General features: G+C 41.1%; 2 protein-coding genes across 4 annotated transcripts; both read left to right on the top strand.

The window, feature by feature from the left end:
- Window positions 1-888: 888 nt before the first annotated feature.
- LOC127447963 (calsequestrin-2-like) lies at window positions 889-11,802 on the top strand. Of its 2 annotated transcripts, none has more exons than XM_051710230.1 (12): window positions 889-1,018; window positions 1,159-1,527; window positions 6,261-6,345; window positions 6,581-6,681; window positions 6,792-6,903; window positions 7,337-7,410; window positions 9,594-9,724; window positions 9,857-9,902; window positions 10,589-10,643; window positions 10,827-10,927; window positions 11,096-11,170; window positions 11,396-11,802. In XM_051710230.1, exons 2-12 carry the CDS (start codon window positions 1,291-1,293, stop codon window positions 11,603-11,605), a joined length of 1,227 nt encoding a protein of 408 aa, XP_051566190.1. In that variant the 5' UTR covers window positions 889-1,018; window positions 1,159-1,290; the 3' UTR covers window positions 11,606-11,802. The 2 variants fall into 2 exon arrangements, with proteins under 2 accessions (XP_051566190.1, XP_051566191.1); XM_051710231.1 differs by having other exon boundaries at window positions 11,400-11,602.
- Window positions 11,803-11,938: 136 nt separating this feature from the next.
- On the top strand, window positions 11,939-15,886 carry LOC127447964 (piggyBac transposable element-derived protein 4-like). 2 transcript variants are annotated; one of them, XM_051710232.1, is made up of 2 exons: window positions 11,939-14,032; window positions 14,174-15,886. In XM_051710232.1, exons 1-2 carry the CDS (start codon window positions 13,405-13,407, stop codon window positions 14,242-14,244), a joined length of 699 nt encoding a protein of 232 aa, XP_051566192.1. In that variant the 5' UTR covers window positions 11,939-13,404; the 3' UTR covers window positions 14,245-15,886. Both variants share the same exon structure in this region, with proteins under 2 accessions (XP_051566192.1, XP_051566193.1).
- Window positions 15,887-21,825: the final 5,939 nt, after the last annotated feature.

Raw genomic sequence — 21,825 nt, forward strand, 5'->3', positions numbered from 1 at the left:
TTTATCAGAATAAAAGTATAAATTTTCTTTTCAAAATGTGGTGAAGTGAAAGTAAAAGTCCAAAGAAATATTTATACTCAAGTAAAGTACAAATATGAAAAAACTGTACTATACACCTCTGAAAATGCTGCTTTAGATTTGACATCGAATCCTTCGCAGTTGACAGGATATTAACTTTTCGAAAGCAGAGTTTACATTGCACAGTGATGTTTTTGCCCCGTGTCTCCTTAAAAATGAAATTATCTCTATAGATCCAGTGGTTAAATGCTGAGGTAGGTTAAATGCTCAATTACCACCTGACTGGCTAGTAGCCAGTATCAGTTCTGAGTGCAATACACACAACCCTAAGACTTACCAAACGTATATCAGCAGTTGTCTTGTTAATATGTAATCTACAAAAAAGTAACTAATCTGATTTCAGTATTTTAAAATGTAATGTAATCCAATTACAATTACTTGATTTTAGCAATCTGATTACATATTCCAGATTACATGTAGTCCATTACTACCCAGTACTGCATACCCGACCAAAAACACACCTCACGCATCCAGAAGTACGGTTACAGTACAGTACGCATGCATGAACAATTACTTTCTCACTAACAACAGCCAATCTTTCTGTATCTCACACATACAAGTTTATGAACATGCTGATTAATTACTGAAATTACATGTTTACATCTGTCATATGTTTCAGTTAAAGTCTTTATATCACTCTTTCCCCTCTCAGCAACAAATGTCATTAGCTGTGGTCTAATCAGCCTTCCATAGTGCTCTAGTCCGTTTGCTGTCCAACTGAGGTATTTTTAGCCCTGAAACAAATGGGCTCCTAAAAAAGGGGTTAGAGGAGCACTTCTATGTAAGGTATCCAGCCTGCTCTACCCCATCCTATTACTAGCACAATCCATCAGCCACTCTTTGTCTCTGGTCAGCATAGAAGAAGGCAGAGAGACAGACGGGGGTTTGCCTGAAGAGAGCTGAATTCTGGAGGAAGGGTACACAAACCCTTGGAAAGAAGGTTGGAAGAAGGCCCTGTTTGTTGGGATTGTAATTATTTCCATTTATTTAATTAACTGTGTCTTTATTTTTGGACTTATATTTTCTCTCTTCTCTCTCTCTCTCTCTCTCTCTCTCTCTCTCTCTCTCTCTCTCTACCAGAACACGGCTCTCTAAAACCTGGTGGAACTGCATAAATGCTAAAGCAGCTGAGGAGCCACGACAGAGTGGGAGTGTGATTTAATGTTATTTTTGTTTTTCTTTTTGGAAAGGTCTTAGTCGCTTTTAAAGATCATGCAAACCACCTGGCTCTTGCTACTGGGCTCTCTGGTACTGGCAACCCTTGCCTTTGCCAAGAAGGGTCTCGAGTTCCCACGGTACGATGGCAAAGACCGTGTCTTGGACATAGATGACAAGAACTACCGCAAAGCCTTGAAGAAATATGACATGTTATGCCTGTTCTACCATGCTCCTCCGCCAACCACAAAAGAGCTGCAGAAACAGTTCCAAATGACTGAACTAGTGCTAGAGGTAAGGGACAAAATGAGATAAAATCAAGAGATAATGCATGATATAAGATGTGACAGTATTTTTTGGAGTAAAGCAGCATGGAGTTGCCTGTAGACATTGTAACCCTCAAAAATTGTGCAGTGGTTATTAAAATACTGATATATATATATATATATATATATATATATATATATATATATATATATATATATAGAATTTATTAAATGTTGGGACAATGTAAAGATGAGGGAGTGCAAAAAGCACTAACTATTCTCTGCTAGCAGCTGTGAGATTATTCTGATGAACAAGGAAACTTTAAAATCAAGCTACTGTGACTTTATTTCTGTCTGGGATGATCATAATGCATCATGCCATTTTCAAGTCAATTCTTTTTGCATTTTCGTTCTGTACAATACAATAGCTTGCAGCTACAATAATAGAGGAAACACTAGCTCAACTAAAAAGGCAACAGACTGCAGCTTGTCCTGACTTGTTCATCTTCATGTTGCTCTCTGTTTTCACTTCTGGATTGCACAAAAACAGACATAATTCATCATTCAGTATATTAATCGAGTACTTCATGTACACCTGATACTGTAGCTTCTAAGGACCTTCTGAATATTTTCAATGATACAGTACACAACAAAATTGGGCTTGGGAAATGGTCTTAGAATACTGACTGGAGTGGTTTAAAATGTAGCCTATTAAACTAATCTTACATCATAATGAAACCAGGACACAGAGGGTATTTATGGAAAGAGAGCACTTCTAAAATTATTACATAAGAATGTTCTACTTTACGCTAAATTCATGCCAGGTTTACTATCTTGAGAATTCTGTCAATGTGAATTAGCAGCACCCTGCCAAATGTTTTTTTTTTTTTTATTATACATTTAATATTCACAACCACAACAGCTGCTATCCCACTCCTGATGATTCCTTCAGCATTTCTTTCTCATAATTGTATTGGGAGTGGTTTCTTGGTTTCATGTAGGAGGGCAAACTGCCCTTTAATATAAATTTAAATATTTGGTAACACTTTACAATAAGGTTCCATTTGTTAACATTAGTTAATGCATTAGGTATTATGAAGAAATTATAAACAATTTACTTTTTACAGCATTAATTAATCTTAGTTAATGTTAGTTTTTAAAAATAAAATTGTTCAATGTTAGTTCATAGTGCATTAACTAATGTTAACTAATACAGCTTTTGATTAAAAAAAAAAACTAGTATATGTTTTAATTAACATTAATGAAGATTAATAAATGCTGTAAAAGTATTATTCATTTGTTAGCTCATGTTAACTAATGTTATTAACTAATGCTAACAAATGGAACCTTATTGTGAAGTGTTGCCGAATATTTAAACTCTTATGGTGAAAGAAGTATATTTGTCTGAGATAAATGTGTCTGGTTGAACAACGTACCTATTTGGGACTAACGTTACTTGTCAGTTTTACCAGAGACAACTGCTGAACATTCGCCAGCATATACCAGTCAATCTTGTCCCGTATTTTGAATATTCGGACGTTTTATTTGACATTTTAGTCGGAGGCGCGGCTGTGTTGTTTAAACGCGCTATGAGACGCAGGCGAGGGAGACGAGCAGGCGCGCTGGTCAAACTCCGTCGGCGGGGCTTTCGAACAACGTTGCCGAGCATTCATCTTGCGAATCTCCGCTCTCTCCCTAACAAAACGGACGAACTACATCTCCTCACCCGCACAAACAAGGACTTTTCAAACTCTGCTGCCTTGTGCTTCACAGAAACCTGGCTGGGTGAAGCCATTCCGGAGAGCACGTTACATCTGCCGGGCTTTCAGCTGTTCAGAGCGGATCCCATCGTGGAGTTAATGGGGAAAACGAGAGGCGGTGGAACATGCTTTTACATCAATGAAAGTTTGTGTACAGATGTAACAACGTTAAAGAGGATGTGCTGTCCTAATTTGGAAGCGCTCTTTATTAACTGTAAGCCTTTCTACTCGCCGCGGGAGTTTTCCTTGTTTATTTTGGAGAGTGTGTATATCGCGCCAAACGTGTGTTTGAATGCCGCGCTGCAACAGCTGGCTGATCAAATCACAGACAGGGAACAACAATACCCAGACTCAGTTATTATTATTCTTGGTGACTTTAACAAAGCAAACCTCACACATGAACTGCCCAAATACAAACAGCACATTACATGCCCAACCAGAGACAGAAATATACTGGATCATTGCTACACAACAATAAAGGATGCATATCGCTCTGTCCCTAGAGCAGCTTTGAGACTCTCTGATCACTGTCTGGTTCATCTTCTTCCAACCTACAGACAGAAATTAAAATATGCTAAGCCTGTATTAAGGACTGTAAAGTGATGGATCAATGAAGCAGAGCTGGAACTACAAGCCTGCTTTGACTGCACTGATTGGAGTGTTTTTGAGGCTGCAGACACCAATCTGGACAAGCTCACATATACTGTTACATCATATATCAGTTTTTGTGAGGATATGTGCATTCCTACTAGGACTTATTTAACATTTAACAATGACAAACCATGGTTTACAGCAGAACTCAGGCAGCTTCCTCAGGCTAAAGAGGATGCTTATGGAGTTGGGGATAAAGTCTTGTACAATCAGGCCAGGAACACACTGAATAAAGGAATCAGAGTGGCTAAACGAAGATACTCTGAGAAGCTGAAAAACAAGTTTTCAGCTAACAACCCTGCATCAGTGTGGAGTGGCATGAAACAACTTACAAATTACAGGACTCCTGCCTCCAACCCTGTGGTGGACCAACAACTGGCTGACGACCTGAATGTGTTCTACTGTAAATGTGAAAGGCCCAATCTCACACCCCACTCCCACTCTGACCTTCACTTCACACAAACACCAACACCTCCTGCAACCCCACTCCTCCCCCCTCCTTAAGTGCAGGTTGCTACTCAACCTGCACTTAAGATCTGTGAAGATGATGTGAGCCGCAGCTTTTGACAACAAAAGATAAGGAAAGCACAGGGCCCAGATGGTGTTTCACCTGCATATCTTAGATCCTGTGCTAACCAGCTGGCCCCCATCTTCACACAGATCTTCAATAGATCACTGGAGCAGTGTGAAGTCCCACGCTGCTTCAAACAATCCACTATCATTCCCATCCCAAAGAAACCAAAAATCACAGGACTTAATGACTACAGACCTGTCGCCCTGACGTCTGTGGTCATGAAATCTTTTGAGAGACTGGTGTTGGCCCACCTGAAGAACATCACTGGACCCTTTCTAGATCCCCTTCAGTTTGCTTATCGAGCAAACAGGTCTGAGGATGATGCAGTCAACATGGGATTACATCATATCCTGCAACTTCTGGACAGACCAAGGACATATGCAAGGATCCTTTCTGTGGACTTCAGTTTGGCTTTCAACACCATCATCCCAGCTATACTCCAGAATAAATTACACCAACTCTCTGTTCCCACGTCTATCTGTCAGTGGATTACCAGCTTTCTGACAGACAGGCAGCAGCTTGTGAGACAGGGGAAACTCACTTCCAGCACCTGTACAATCAGCACTGGTGCCACCTGGGATGTGTGCCCTCCCCACTACTCTTCTCCCTCTACACCAATGACTGCATTGCCAAGGACCCCTCTGTCAAGCTCCTGAAGTTTGCAGATGACACCACTGTCATCGGCCTCATCCGAGATGACGATGAGTCTGCATACTGAAGGGAGGTTAAACAGCTGGCTGTCTGGTGCAATCAAAACAACCTTGAGCTGAACACGCTCAAAACGGTGGAGATGATTGTGGACTTTAGGAGGAACACCCCAACACTGACCCCCTTCACCATTCTAAACAGCACTGTGGCAGCAGTGGAGTCATTCAGGTTCCTGGGCACTACCATCTCACAGGAACTGAAGTGGGAGACCAACATTGACTCCATTGTGAAAAAGACCCAGCAGAGGTTGTACTTCATTCGCCAGCTGAGGAAGTTCAACCTGCCACAGGCGCTGCTGATACAGTTCTACCCAGCGGTCATTGAGTCTGTCCTCTGCACTTAAATAACTGTCTGGTTTGGTTCAGCTACGAAATCAGACATCAGAAGACTACAAAGGACAGTTTGGACTGCTGAGAGGATTATTGGTTGCCCTCTGCCCCCCCTTCAAGAACTATACACTTCCAGAGTGAGGAAAAAGGCTGGAAAAATCACTCTGGACCCCACTCACCCTGCCTACTATCTTTTTGAATTGTTGCCTTCTGGCCAACGCTTCAGAGCTCTGAGCACCAGAACCGTCAGACATAGGAACAGTTTTTATTTCCCCTCAGGCTATCCATCTCATGAACAGTTAAAATGCCCCATTGAGCAATAACTATGTGCTATACACAGTTTAGTCTTTCTTATATTTATCCAACACATCCAACCTCTTCTGCCATTTCATTCCTCTGAAAAAAAAGAACTGTACATAACAGATTTGTATTTACACTGTACATAACAGATTGTATTAGATTTGCACTACCCATGTGTATGTGTGTCTGTATGTATGTGTATAATTATTTTTTATTTTTATTATTATCTATGTCTTGCTGCTGTTTTTGTATTGTTTTTGTATTGTTGTACACTGGAAGCTCCTTTCAACAAGACAAATTCCTTGTATGTGTAAGCATACTTGGCAATAAAGCTCATTCTGATTCTGATTGGCTGCTAAATTTTACATTTTACTTTGAAACTGAACTTCTACTAAATAAGCTTTTACAGTAATCAGTAAATTATTTGTTTTGTCTGAAGTTAGCTGCTCAGGTCTTGGAGGAAAAGGACATTGGCTTTGGAATGGCTGACTCCCAAAAGGATGCAAAGGTTGCCAAGAAACTAGGTGAGGGAAAAACATCTTGAAATTCTCTCAGTGGTTGCAATGTTTAACAGTAATGTTTAACAGTAATTGAGATGAAAATGGGATATATTCATGAATTGAAATTGATTCCACTAATCAGAATATGGTCTTAAAAATGACATCAGCTAATTCTGAATTTTAGAATACAAGTTAACATTAATTCCTGTTTTGGGAGAAGTGCATAACTGAATGATGATGATGCATGTTTCACTGAAAGGTATGCATGAGGAGGGCAGGGTCTATGTCTTTAAGAAGGACCGTGTGATTGAATTTGATGGACTGCTCTCTGCAGACATTATTGTGGAGTTCCTTCTGGATGTAAAGATTCATTTTTTGTCCTAAATATCTTTTCCAAACAGACATATATATGTTTTAGTACATTGCTGCTCTATGTCTATTTAACTTTCTTTCTTTCTTTCACACGTCAGCTTTTGGATGATCCAGTTGAGGTCATTGATAATGCCCTGGAGTTGCGAGCCTTTGACCGTATGGAAGAAGACATCAAGCTTATTGGCTTCTTCATGAGTCAGGACTCTGAACGTGAGTTTGTGTGTGCACTGTGCAAACTAAGAGAGACAGGAGATATCTGAAACCTTTCCAACATTATGGATGTTCAGAGGCAATTATATCCTTCAGCTGCAGTTGTGAATCTAAATGCCATGTAAGAAACATTCAGAAATTTGTCAATGTCTTTACTTTCCAGTTTTGAAATCTTAGGCGCTCTCTTGAGCTTTGCTGATGACAGTTGTTATAAGTTAAGAGGTCAGTTATTTCAGTTGACAACTCTGGCCGGCTAAGCGATTGCCTTAGCCGGCCACTTTCAACTGTCTACAGAACTCCTATACTGTAGACAGCAAAGGTTAAGTTGAAATTTATTCAATGTTACATTTTATAAAATGAAAAAATAAATAAATAAATAAATAAATAAAAATGCTCTCTCCTGATCGCTCAATTTTCTCTTTGGTTTTATCAGATTTTAAGGCTTTCCATGAGGCAGCTGAACAGTTTCAGCCTTTTATCAAATTTTTTGCCACCTTTGAAAAATCTGTGAGTATTGTTATTTCATGTACATACATAAATAAAACAAACATACATACTGTATTATGGAGGCCCAAACACGAAATAATTACTGTCTATAAATTCTGAATATTTAAATATAAATCTGAAAATATAAAACCCAGCAAAAAAGAAACATCCTCTCACTTTCAACTGCTTTTATTTTCAGCAAACATAACATGTGTAAATATTTGTATGAACATAAAAAGATTCAAAAACGAAGACAAACTGAACAAGTTTCACAGACATGTGACTAACAGAAATGGAATAATGTGAAGGGGTCAAAATCAAAAGTAACAGTCAGTATCTGGTGTGGCCACCAGCTGCATTAAGTACTGCAGAGCATCTCCTCCTCATGGACTGCACCAGATTTGCCAGTTCTTGCTGTGAGATGTCGCCCCACTCTTCCACCAAGGCACTTGCTAGTTCCCGGACATTTCTGGAGGGAATGGCCCTAGCCCTCACCATCCGATCCATCGGGTCCCAGATGTGCTCAATGGGATTGAGATCCGGGCTCTTCGCTGGCCATGACAGAACACTGACATTCCTGTCTTGCAGGAAATCACGCTCAGAACGAGCAGTATGGCAGGTAGCATTGTCATGCTGGAAGGTCATGTCAGGATGAGCCTGCAGGAAGGGTACCACATGAGGGAGGAGGATGTCTTCCCTGTATCGCACAGCATTGAAATTCCCTGCAGTGACAACAAGCTCAGTCCGATGACGCTTGACACACTGACCCAGACAATGACGCACCCTCCACCTCCAAATCGATCCCACTCCAGAGCACAGGCCTTGGTGTAACGCTCATTAATTCGACAAACGCGAGTCCGACCATCACCCCTGGTGAGACAAAACCGTGACTCTTCAGTGAAGAGCACTTTATGCCAGTCCTGTCTGGTCCAGCGAAGGTAGGTTTGTGCCCATGGGCGACGTTGTTGCTGGTGATGTCTGGTAAGGACCTGCCTTACAACAGGCCTACAAGCCTTCAGTTCAGCCTCTCTCAGCCTATTGCGGACAGTCTGAGCACTGATGGAGGGATTGTGCATTTCTTGGTGTAACTCGGGCAGTTGTTGTTGCCATACTGTACCTGTCCCACAGGTGTGATATTCAGTTGTACCGATCCTGTGCATGTGTTGTTACACGTGGTCTGCCACTGTGAGGATGATCCTTCCTGTCTCCCTGTAGCGCTGTCTTAGGTGTCTCACATTACGGACATTGCAGTTTATTGCCCTGGCCACATCTGCAGTCCTCATGCCTCCATGCAGCATGCCTAAGGCATGTTCACGCAGATGAGCAGGGACTCTGGGCATCTTTCTTTTGGTGTTTTTCAGAGTCAGTAGAAAGGTCTCTTTAGTGTCCTAAGTTTTTATAACAATGACCTTAATTGCCTACCGTCTGTAAGCTGTTAGTGTCTTAACGACCATTCCACAGGTTCATGTTCATTAATTGTTTATGGTTCATTGAACAAGCATGGAAAACATTGTTTAAACCCTTTACAATAAAGATCTGTAAAGTTATTTGGATTTTTACAAAATTCTTTAAAATACAGTGTCCTGAAAAAGGAACGTTTCTTTTTTTGCCGAGTTTATTTAGAAATTCTGAATATATGTTGTAAATCTGAATACATAGTTACAAATCTCAATATATACTGTATTTATAAATCCTGAATATAGTTGTAAATCTGAATAGTTATAAATCAGAACACATAATTGTAAATCCAAAAATAAAGTTGCAAATTCTGATTATATAAATGTATCTCTGTACATTTATATATGTACTTGTAAATCCGAATATATTGTTATAAATCCTGAATATACAGTTGTAAATCTGAATTAATTTTACATTTCCAAAAATTTTAATATATAGTTATAAATCCTGAATAGTTGTAAATCTGAATATATAAAGTAAATCCTGAATAAATGAAAAATGTAATGAGAATACTGTATAGACTAATTAGAACATAATACTCAGGCATGTTAAAGAACACTCCATATTTCACCAAATTTGTGGAAGCTTTTTTCTTTCGATGACTCTCCAATGAAATCCATATGCCCATGAAATCTTTTGAAATCCATAGTTTGAAAGAAGATTGTGTATGGGAATTACCCAGCATGCAGTGTATCTGCTGGCTTGCCAATGTTTTTGTCACCATCATTCTTATTGTTGTGTTTTAGGTTGCTAAAGAGTTGACTCTGAAGATGAACGAGGTGGACTTTTATGAGCCCTTCATGGAGGAACCAATCACCATTCCAGACAAGCCCCATTCAGAGAAAGAGCTGGTGGCCTTCATATCAAAGCACAGGAGGTAATCAGGGAGGTTAATTCAGTAACATTCTGGAAAGATGACTACGGAGAGATCGCCTTATATTGCTTGCTGATAATAGCACAGTCCGAGTTTTCATAATAAATTTCTCTGACCATTTGAATATCTCCACAGACCAACTCTTAGAAAACTGAGGGCAGAGGACATGTTTGAGACCTGGGTGAGAGATGTTTGACTTGTTTCTTAAAAGGGATAGTTTACTGAAAAATTACAATTCAGTATGAATTTCTTTCCTCTATGGAACGCAAATGATGTTAGGTAGAGTGACAGCTTCAGTCACCATTCACTTTTATTGTATGGAAAAAGATGCTCTGAACATGAAAAGTGACTGAGACTGTCAGTCCCTAACATTCTGCCTAACATCTCTTGTGTTGCACAGTAAAAAGAAAGTCATACACGTTTGGAACAACACGATGGTGAGTAAATTAAGAACTTAAATTTTTCTGTCAACCATCCCTTTTAAATAAAACTTTGGTGACACTTTACAAGGTTCCAGTTGTTAACATTAGTTAATGCATTAGGTATCACAAACAAACAATTATAAATATATTTTTTACAGCATTTTATTTATTCCTGTTCATGTTAGTAAAAACTGTTCATTATTACATCATGTTAGTTCATAGTGCATTAACTAAGATTAATAAATGCTGTAAAAGTATTATTCATTCTTAGTTTGTTTGTTGTTAACTAATGTTGACAAATGGAACCTTCTTGTAAAGTATTACCAATTTTTTTTTTTATTGAATTCTATGATTATTGAAATAATTAAGCTCTGTATCATTTAATTTTATAATACTTTTATGATAGCCTGCCCTGAAACACTGAAATAAATGTTCTGATTTGCAGGAGGATAATCTGAATGGCATTCACATTGTAGCCTTTGCAGAAGAGGAGGACCCTGGTACATAGAGTTTTGGGGCATTTCAGCCTTACATTGTATTTTTCATGATTGATACCTCATAAATACAGCTCTTCATTAAATTCAGCTCTTCGTTACATCAAAAACAAAACGTTTTGTTTGGTTTGAGCATAATCAAAATGAACTTAATGAGCTTTGGGCTTGACAATTAAATGTGGTTTTCAGATGGTTTTGAGTTCTTGGAGGTTTTGAAGGAGGTGGCCAGAGACAACACACACAATCCAGATTTAAGTATTTTGTGGATCGACCCAGACAACTTCCCATTGGTGAATAAAAGAAGTCGAGATAGATGCATGTCCATACAGTATATCCAGTCAATAATACCATAATATTACATGGATGACAGAAATAGAAAGAAATCCTTTTCTTTCCTTTAAACTGATTTTCATGTACTGTATATCCTGGTTATGTGTTTTTCTTCTTTCCTTCCTTAGCTCATTCCCTACTGGGAGAAGACTTTCAAGGTTGACCTCTTTAGACCACAGATTGGTGTAGTTAATGTTACTGATGTAAGTGCAATACTTTCCCTTTTTTAACTCAGTGGATTTTGACCTGATTAAAACATAATCGGTTGAGTTAATTGCGAAAGGCCATATTATAAATATGAAAAAATCTTGAGATCCATTAATGTGCTTGCTACTCAAAATGTGCCTAATAATTAAAATGAGGCATTCTGCTTAGAACAAATGTATGATTCTAACATAACATCCATTGACTCTTGATGTCTATGACAGGCAGATAGTGTCTGGTTGGAGATACCTGACGATGAAGATCTGCCTTCAACGGAAGAGCTGGAAAACTGGATAGAAGATGTGCTCGCTGGAACAGTCAACACTGAGGATGACGATGATGATAACGATGATGTGGAAGATGAGGACGACAGTGATGATGATAATGACGACAATGATGACAACGATAATGATGAAGACGATGATGCTGATTAATAATTCATATATTGTTAAAACTTCAATCAAATAGTAATAGTGCTCTCTGTTAAAAGATAACTATTTTGTGTCTGAACACTTTTACAGTAAAATAATTTTGTACATTTTGTACATCACTGGGAATTGTATTATTTCAAGCAGCCTTAAACTGGAAATTGCTAAAGGGATTCAAATTAAATATTACGCTTTGTAATTTATTCCCTAGAATGTTGTCTTATTCTTTGAAAAAAAAAAAAATAAATGGTAATGTTGTGAGGGCAATCATTCAATCAAAACAAGAACACTTTTAAACTGCATAGGAAAGCTTGTTGTATAACTAAGGAAGCTCTTATGGGCATGGAAAACTTGTTTTCAGGAATACATTTTCCCCTAAATGTATATGTAAACATGCAGTTTTATCCTGCATAATGTTTTCTGCATATTTTCAGTTGTCTACTAGAAGGGCAAAGAATGAGAAAATAGCCTTTTCTCTAACAATTAGTATGTTTAACAACTTCGGCCACAAGAGGCATTTCCACCCATCCACTGAGAAGCCCTGAAGGACAAAGTTAAACAGTATAATTTGCTGAGAGCTAAATTATGAATTTGCCTTCGGAAACACCTAGCACGTTTTGCGAACTGTGCCTGTTTAGGAGTTTGGTTATAATGTCAGGTTTGAGGAAAAAAAAAAGTATTAGAATTAGAAAGAAATATGAGGAGCCCTTATAGCTGTGGGGTAAGATGTGTGTGGCAGCGGGGGCGTGGTCAAGCATCTCTCCGGAGAGAGAGAAAGCGGTAAGGGCTCTTACACCTGAGCTAAATTATGTCTAACACCTGTCTCTAATTTCAGTGAGCACGGGGAGAGCGGCATAAATAGAGCGACACAGCACTTAGTTGGGAGAGAGACTGGATACGACAGAGCCGAGCCAGAGCAAGGATTTTTTAGTAGTGAAAGTTTATTTGTGAAAGCAGTGTGTGTTAGTGTTTAGTTTAGTGCGTAAAGGTAAACTGTAAAGTGGGTGTCGCGAAGAGGGGAAAATAAAGCCTCACCTTAAGAAGGAATAACTGCTTCTCGCTTCATCTTTTACACTGGTGCCGAAACCCGGGATTGAAGTTTGGGTCGAAGATGGATGGAGGTCGTCCCGTAGAGTCCTCCCAGTTGGCGGAGATCCTCCAAGCCCTCGCCAGCCTACATCAGAACCACCAACAAACGCTGCTTGAGCTCCAACAAGATCAAGACCGCCGGTTTGTCGAGCTCATGCATGCTCAAGCCGAGGACCGGCAGGCGATCCGGAGCCTTCTCAGCCAGGGGGCATCCTCAGCCACGACCCCGGACACTCCCACGCCGTTACCCCAGCCAGCATTACAGAAAATGGGGGCGGCGGACGACCCCGAGGCCTTCCTGGATTTGTTTGAGCGGACCACCGAGATCTGGGGCTGGCCGCTTGGCCAATGGGCAGCCCGATTGATCCCACTATTGTCTGGGGAAGCCCAGCTTTATGCAAGTTTCTTGTACATGTGCAGCATCTCCCCTCCACGACCCCACACATGACTCAAGTTCACAGACAAAATAAAAACAATTTCAGACAAAAACTAAATTTCAGACAAAATAAACATTTCTTGAAAGCATTGTTCACTAATGGGGGATGCAGTCAGAGGCTATAAAGGTGCTACAAATGACAGTACCCCCAGTTCTTTCTTTGCTGAAGCCATGAGTGCACATTTCAGTGCCCAACAGGTCATAGATCTGATTTTTTCAGATGTCTGGGAGGAACAAGAGAACAATGATTTAGAAGAGGAGGAGGTATCTGAAGAAGAAGATGGGGAAGAATACAACCCAGAGCACGATGCAACATCTTCAGATGAAGAAGAAATCCCCCAAGCTGAAAGAGACATTTTTGTCAAAGAACAGCAAAATAACATGGTCCTTGTCACCATATGACAACCAGGGCAGGATGGCAGAACAAAATGTCATAAGGATGACCCCAGGGCCCACAGGACATGCAGTTGCCCATGCCCAGGACATCGCCTCAACATTCTACATGTTCATCACACCAGCCATTGAAAAAATAATCCTAGAGATGACAAATTTGGAGGGTTTCCGTAAATATGGAGACAACTGGAAAAGGATGGATGAGATTGACCTGCGTGCCTACATAGGGCTGCTAATCTTAGCGGGTGTGTATAGGTCCCGAGGCGAGGCTACATGTAGTCTCTGGGATGCAGAGAGTGGAAGGGCGATTTTCCGTGCCACAATGCCACTGAAAGTCTTTCACACTTTCTCAAGAATGCTACGATTTGATAACTGTGAGTCAAGACATGAAAGACGTGTGAGAGACAAACTGGCAGCCATAAGAGAGGTCTGGGAGAAGTGGGTGGAGTGTCTGCCATACCTCTTCAACCCTGGGCCTGAAGTAACAGTGGATGAGCAACTGGTTCCATTCAGAGGTGCATTTTTATTTTCATATCTGTAATGTAAGTGATTTTCACTGTTAATTTTATTATGTATTGCTGTAATATCATTGATTTATGTGATTGTTTTCTGTGAGATTGATACTAATTACTGATAGTAATCTCTTTTGTCAAAAGGTCGCTGTCCTTTCCGGCAGTATATGCCCAGCAAGCCAGCAAAGTATGGCATCAAGATATGGGTGGCCTGAGATGCACAATCCAGCTACGCTTGGAAGATGCAAGTCCACACAGGGAAGCTGGAGAAGAACCAGGGGATGCGGGTTGTGCTTGATGTGACAGATGGACTGAGGGGGCACAATGTCACGTGTGACAATTTCTTCACCTCTTATGAACTCAGCCAGCAGCTCCTGAAGAGGAAGATCACCATGGTTGGCACAGTTAGAAAGAACAAGCCTGAGCTCCACCCTGCACTCCTCGCAACAAGGGGGAGAGAAGCTTTCTCATCAAAGTTTGCCTTCACCCCCATCACCACTCTAGTTTCTTACCTTCCAAAGAGGAACAAGAATGTGGTCCTCCTGAGCACACTGCACAAAACGGCTGAGATCAGTGATTGTGAGGACCGGAAGCCAGCCATCATCCTGGACTACAACCACAACAAAGGAGGCGTGGACAACCTGGACAAGGTGATTGGAAATTACAGCTGCAGGAGGATGACTGCCCGCTGGCCCCTGGTCATCTTCCATAACATCATTGATGTGTCCTCATACAATACCTTTGTGATATGAAACAAGATCAACCCTACCTGGATGCCTGATAAGCGGAAAAGAGGAGGGTGTTCCTGGAGCAGCTGGGAAAGGCACTTGTGCGCCTCCCCCGCACAGCAGCCTCTGCAACACTTGTGAAAGCTGTTCAGGGGGCTGAATCTTGTCCTGATCCACCTGAGGCTGCAGCTGGGGCAGGCAAGAGGAGGAGATGCCGATTCTGCCCCTCAAAGAAAGACTGTAAAACAAATACTATGTGCTGCACATGTGAGAAATACATCTGCAAAGTCCATGCACACACACTTGCATACTGTCCTACATGTGCTAATTAGAGATGATTGATTTATGTTCTTCACGTTTTTGTTTTGTATCTATTATCTTATTCTTATTTATTGTTGTTGTTTATACACCTTGTGGGTGGGGCAATGGTTCGAAAAATGGGAGAAGACTAGTATTTTGTAGTTGAATTCCTCATTGTACAGTATATAAGAATATATCACTATGTTGCCAAAAAAGTTCAAGACTGTTATTGTTTCCCTTCAATAAAATGCAATCAAAACTACTTTCCGCACATTTCTGCTACTTCTTAGGCTATACAAATGCTATCTCTTGCTAAACAATTAATGTTTACACCTATGCAGTACCTTTAGCAATAATAATAATAATAATAATAATAATAAACCTCTACTTTAGTAAAGAAAACCATTATTACAGGTGTGTTTTAACAAAAACGAGTGGTGTCCACTGATTAAATGGAGTCTTTCTGCACTGTGAAGAGGTAAAACCCACATATTCACAAAGTTTGTGATGAATGACAGGTTGTTTCTTCATGCAAAATAGATTTGGGGTTTAAAATTCAATTAAGCTGCTTTATTTTAGGGGTTTGGTGAAGGTGGGTCATTTCTGACCCTTAGGACAAGGGGAGTATAAAGAATGTTAAGACTACACAAGGGTTAAGGAGGGTTGTCAAGGAGCACGGGGAGTCTGTAGTCAGATCTCCCACACTGTTGCATGTGTTATTTTTATTGCCAGGTATGTTCCTCTGACTTCTATCTTATTTTTAGGAATGTTTGTTTATTCTGATCATATGTGAAATTGGGTTTGATTGAATTCTTGTAACTATGTTTTATATCCTACGTGGCAAATAAATTGTTATTATTTGATTTATTCTGAATTCTTCCGAAATAATTTGCGTTTCTCCACCTCCACAGTCTACCATCACACTATAGCCTTGTGAATACATGAATGGGGTACATTTAGAATGGACTGACCATTTGGGCTGTCACATGCATTTGTTTAGAACTGCCAGCATACTTGACCGTGTATGGGTATTGCTGTTAAAGGGATAATTCACCCAAAAATGAAAATTCTCTCATTATTTACTCACCCTCATGATATCCCAGGTGTGTATGACTTTCTTTCTTCACCAGGACACATTTGAAGAAAAATAGAAAAATATCTAAGCTCAGTAGGTCCTTAAAATGCAAATTAATGGAGATTTCTCTTTCGAAGCTCCAAAAATCACAGACAGTCAGCAAAAACATCATCGATACGACTCCAGAGATTTAAATTCACGCCTTTTAAAGTGACACGATCGCTTTTGGTGCGAAAAATATAAATATTTATTTTTTTACTCTAAATCATGCTTCCGTTCTGCAGTGGTATGCGTGTGTGACGTAATCGCATTGGCATTTGAATCACACAAGAACTAATGCGCGTGCGTCATAGCCGGAAGAGCAGCGCTGATTACAAGAGAGTAGGAGGAACGCTGTACAGTAGCTTGGGCTTAAACAGCTCGCTGTGCAGCTGGATCCTGGACTTCCTGTCAAGCAGATGCCAGGTGGTTAGAATAGGCAGCAACATCTCCTCATCACTGACCCTCAACACTGGAGCCCCACAGGGCTGTGTTCTCAGCCCACTACTGTATTCCCTGTACACACATGACTGTGTGGCAACACATAACTCCAATGCCATCATTAAGTTTGCTGATGACACGACGGTGGTAGGTCTGATCACTGACAATGATGAAACAGCCTACAGAGAGGAGGTGCACACTCTGACACACTGGTGTCAGGAGCACAACCTCTCCCTCAACGTCAGTAAGACAAAGGAGCTTGTGGTGGACTTCAGAAGAAAAGACTGAGAACACAGTCCAATCACCATCAATGGAGCACCAGTGGAGAGAGTAAGCAGCTTCAGGTTCCTGGGTGTCCACATCACTGAGGAACTCACATGGTCCGTCCACACTGAAGTCGTTGTGAAGAAGGCTCATCAGCGCCTCTTCTTCCTGAGACGGCTGAGGAAGTTTGGAATGAACCGCCACATCCTCACACGGTTCTACACCTGCACTGTGGAGAGCATCCTGACTGGCTGTATCTCCGCCTGGTACGGCAATAGCACCGCCCACAACCGCAAAGCACTGCAAAGGGTGGTGCGAACTGCCAAACACATCATCGGAGGTGAGCTTCCCTCCCTCCAGGAAATATATACAAGGCGGTGTGTGAAAAAAGCTCGGAGGATCATCAGAGACTCCAGCCACCCAAGCCATGGGCTGTTCTCACTGCTACCATCAGGTAGGCGGTATCGCAGCATCAGGACCCGCACCAGCCGACTCCATGACAGCTTCTTCCCCCAAGCAATCAGACTTCTGAACTCTTGATCTCCCACGACCAAAATACATTAGCCCTGCACTTTATTACTCTTTTATCTCACACCGGACTGTCATAAATTATATTACTGTTATTATATTATGTCTCTCTTAACAACTGACTATCAACCGACAGCCTGAATGTCAATACAGTACAATACTGTACATTCTATATATATATATACTTTTTTTAATATATATTTTAATTTTTATTGAATAATGTGTATCTATATAGTATCTATATAGTAAAAAACAAAAACAGCATATTGTATACTGTACAGTGTATGTTATTATTTGTATATTGTTGAGTGTAATTATGTATAACAGATGTTTAAATTGTGTTGTGTTAATTTGATGTTTTAAGTTGAGTGTAATTATGTGTATAACAGATGCTTAAATTGTGTTGTGTTAATGTGAGGTTTTAAGTTGAGTGTAATTATGTATAACAGATGTTTAAATTGTGTCGTGTTAATTTGATGTTATTGTAAATTGGTATATGTCTCATCACTGTCACGACTGCTATGTTGATCGGAACTGCACCCAAGAATTTCACACACCATTGCACTTGTGTATATGGCTGTGTGACAATAAAGTGATTTGATTTGATTTGATTTTGATTTGTTGGTTTTGGTTTAGATCTGTATTTATCTGTTTCTTTACTCACAATGGTGTGTTTGTGTGCTTATCCTGGATGACTAAACTGAGTGGAGACCATGCTTACGTCGGTATCATGGCAACACAAGAGACCACTTGGACTCCACCCTCTCGTGAAGCTTACCCTCACGTTGGATTATAGTTAAAAATTACTTAAATATTTATATTTTTTTGCACCAAAAGTGATTGAATCACTTTAGAAGACATTAATTTAACCACTGGAGTTGTATCGATGACGTTTATACTGACTGATTTTTGGAGCTTCAATAGAGAAATCTCCATTCTCTTCCATTTTAAAGCTACACTATGTAACTTTTTTTTTGTTTTTGTTTTAAATAACAAAATGTTATTAATGAGAGAGTGCAACAAAAATCCATCTTCCAAACCATGTATTTACTTTACCCAAATACACTTTGAAAAACCTATAATAGTGATATTATATTATAAATATTTTAGAGCTGTCGGAACAGATTTGTGGGAAATTGCTTGCAAACATCATTCACCCGTGCGTGTTGACGTCATATCCATGCACAGAGAAAATAAGATCCGGCTTCTGTAGCACGTATGTGGGAGTAGCTGAAGCTGAAAGTTTGTTGTCACAACGAACAAGCAAAATTGACCATGGATCATTCAAAACGGCAAACCTCCAGGGAATCACTGGTTGTGAAAACAAAGAAACCCTGAACAGAGCAGAGTCTACAAGCAAAAAGGGAAAGCAACAGAGTCCATAATAAAACCCAAATCAACATCGGCTTGGCTTTTCAGAGGTGGCGACAACTCCGAGATCTGAAAGGATTTAAAAGTGACCCAGAGACGGCTTTTTTCTTACTCAACAGGTAAGATATTTTATTGATATTGTTTATGTATAGTTGTGTAATCACACACACACACACACACACACACACACACACACACACACGCCTGTGTTCTGTATTCATGTGTACACCGGTGCCTCGAACCACATTCATCCGCTTAGAGGAACAGAGCCGAACCACAACCAAAATAATGTCCTACCGCAAGACACATGCAGTTTTATTTTTTTAACCACTAGGAGGGCCAAAAGTTACATAGTGTAGCTTTAAGGACCAACTGAGCTATGATATTTTTTCTATTTTTCTTCAAATGTGGTCTGGTGAAGAACGAAAGGCATACACACCTGGGATATCATTAGGGTGAGTAAATAATGAGAGAATTTTCATTTTAGGATGAACTATCCCTTTAAGTGGCCTGGTCTATGCATAACAGCAGGTTATATGATAGGCAGTTTTATATTTGTTTAAGCCTTTAACTTGTATACTGTAGTTTTAAATGATAAAACCACACTTCTACTTATGCTATAGTTATAAACACTGTCTGTTGAGTCATTGACTGATAGGGCAGCGAGGCAACAAGATAAGCTACCTTTTGTTTTGGACGCAACCATTGTCTTTCGGGGGTGTCCATCGGGGGTACTTTCACCTTCACATTACATACATTTTAAGGTTCTTGCAGTATTCACAGCCAAGACAGTTTATTATTTTTTATAGCTTATCTAAGTTATATTTTCATGCATGCTGCAAATAAACTCAGTCAAATTTTTGGACACACCAGTTCATTTTCAATTAATTATAAAATAATCAAAACTGACACAAATTTACTTAGAGTGACCAAAAAATGTAAAATATATTAGTTATTCAAAATAGACACCCTTTGCTTAGATCACAGCACTGCACACTCTGGGCATTCTCTCAACCAGCTAGCCACCTGGGATTCTTTTTACCTGGATTCTTTTTAACCAGATTTGAAGGGTGTTGTCTGATTTTCCTTCACACACTGCTCAAGCTCAGTTATTATAAAACTCATTTAAAATGATAAAATAAATAAATAAATAAAATCAAAGTTTTGTAATAACATTTAGACATCTATCAAAATAATTATTTCAAGCATCTAAGCGCAAGGCTTTAGATCAAACATTAATCTTTAAGATAAAAAAAAATTATTCAGTCAGGTGTCTCTAAACTATTGACTAGAAGTCTATATGGACCCACAGGTAAATGTCTTGCTTACCTGCTGCATTCCCCAAGGAGAATATCATGTAAATATAACGCGAGCCAGCTGGTACATGGTAGCTGTGCGGTATGTGTAAACCTCACTCCCCTGGCTTCAAAAGGTGCACTAGCAACTGATGCCAGAGGCTGTAGAGATGACGATTCGAATCTCGCTTGGAGCGGGTCAGGCAGGACCGGTTGCAGTGGTGCCGTGACCTTGATGGGTGAGTGAGGTTTAGCGGGGTGAGTGTAAAGGGAGCCGGCTGGTACGTGATAGCTGTGTGGTATATGTAAACCTCACTCCCCTGTGCCTCAAGAGGCTCTCTAGCGACAGACGGTCTCCTCGTTAGCGCACCCACCTTTGGAGACGCCGTTTGGAATCCCGCTTGTTCACCCCAACTACCCTCGGCGGCAGAGCGGCTAAGGGATATGTCGAGATTCCCCAGGTAGAGTGCGCTGTGGCGGTGCATTTATGCCCTCAGGGCACAGCCACCTGGAGGAACCGACCAAGGCTCCCTTCCAAGGCATGTAAGTTTTCGTCGTCACTAGTGGCGAAGGCTTACAATGCCGTGGGTCAGGCCGCTCCGCCCTGCACACCATGGCTATCCTGCAGGTCCACCAGGCCAAGGCGCTTAAAGATCTGCACGAGGGAAGGATCGACCCAGGGCTTATGCAAGAACTGCATACCGCGACCGACCTCACTCTACGGGCAACGAAATTCATGGCGCACGCCCTGGGCCGGACGATGTCCACCTTGGTGGTCCAAGATCGGCACCTGTAGCTCAACCTTGAGGAGATGCATGACGCCTAGAAGGTCCGCTTTCTCGATGCGCCCATCTTCCAAGGGGGGCTCTTTGGCGACACTGTCGAGGACATCGCCCATCAGTTCTCGACGTTGAAGAAGCAGATGGAGGCCATCAAACACATCATGCCGAGGCGCGACTCGGCCACCTACAGGCCTCCGAAGTCCCACGCCTCGTCTGCCTTTCACCAGGGTCATCCTCCTGCGGTGTCGGCCCCGGTTCCCCACCATCAGAGCCTGCATGCCGGCCTCTGAGAAGATCCTCCGACAGCCAGCTGCCAAGAACCCCGGATGGGCTTCGAAGCGGCCCTGAGACAGGCGACCCAGGGATGAGGCGACTGACATTGGACTGGCCTGACCGAGGTGAGCACACGGGCCCCACTCCCGCCCCTGGGCCAGCACGAGGGGAGTACCCTCGCAACATCGCCTGGTGCCTTCTGGGCCCCGGCATCCAAATTGTCAATAAAAGAGCGGTTTCCTCATTCCCTGGGTCACTCTCCAATGCTCAGCCCTTCCGGCCCTTGCGCTCACGACGGCCAGGCGCTGGAAGTCTTTCTGGTCAATGAGCAGGATGCGAGTATCTTGTATTCCCTTGTTCTTCATCGAAAGAAAGCTGTTAAACAGGTAAGTGCGGCGGTTCTTGGGGCCTCTCGCCCGCCTGCCCCAGCCAACGACTCGTGGGGCAGCACGCCTGCCCCAGACGATCTTCCCGGTGAGGCGTCTGCTCTGCCTCGCCGTGAACCACCCACCCCGGGCGTAATAAAACCAATCGTCCCCCTGGTGCCGTTAGCGCAATTTTTATATCTTCTTTAAGTGGTTAATTCTCTTGTGACACTGCAGTTAAAAAAATAATAATAATTATATTTTAACTTAAAGTTTTGATTGAGATCTTTTGTCTATGCTTCAACAGTGCATAAAAATATATATATTTTTTTATT

Source organism: Myxocyprinus asiaticus, chromosome 11 (assembly GCF_019703515.2).
Source record: "Myxocyprinus asiaticus isolate MX2 ecotype Aquarium Trade chromosome 11, UBuf_Myxa_2, whole genome shotgun sequence".
Classification (NCBI taxonomy): Eukaryota; Metazoa; Chordata; class Actinopteri; order Cypriniformes; family Catostomidae; genus Myxocyprinus; species Myxocyprinus asiaticus.

Excerpts from the sequence above, each read along its gene's own strand:
- LOC127447963 (XM_051710230.1), top strand. The coding sequence starts at position 1,291 with ATGCAAACCACCTGGCTCTTGCTACTGGGCTCTCTGGTACTGGCAACC. Across the intron at positions 6,682-6,791 it reads TTGTGGAGTTCCTTCTGGAT|CTTTTGGATGATCCAGTTGA; the intron begins GTAAAGATTCAT and ends TTCACACGTCAG. Across the intron at positions 6,904-7,336 it reads CATGAGTCAGGACTCTGAAC|ATTTTAAGGCTTTCCATGAG; the intron begins GTGAGTTTGTGT and ends TGGTTTTATCAG.
- LOC127447964 (XM_051710232.1), top strand. The coding sequence starts at position 13,405 with ATGGGGAAGAATACAACCCAGAGCACGATGCAACATCTTCAGATGAAG. Across the intron at positions 14,033-14,173 it reads GCAACTGGTTCCATTCAGAG|GTCGCTGTCCTTTCCGGCAG; the intron begins GTGCATTTTTAT and ends TTTTGTCAAAAG.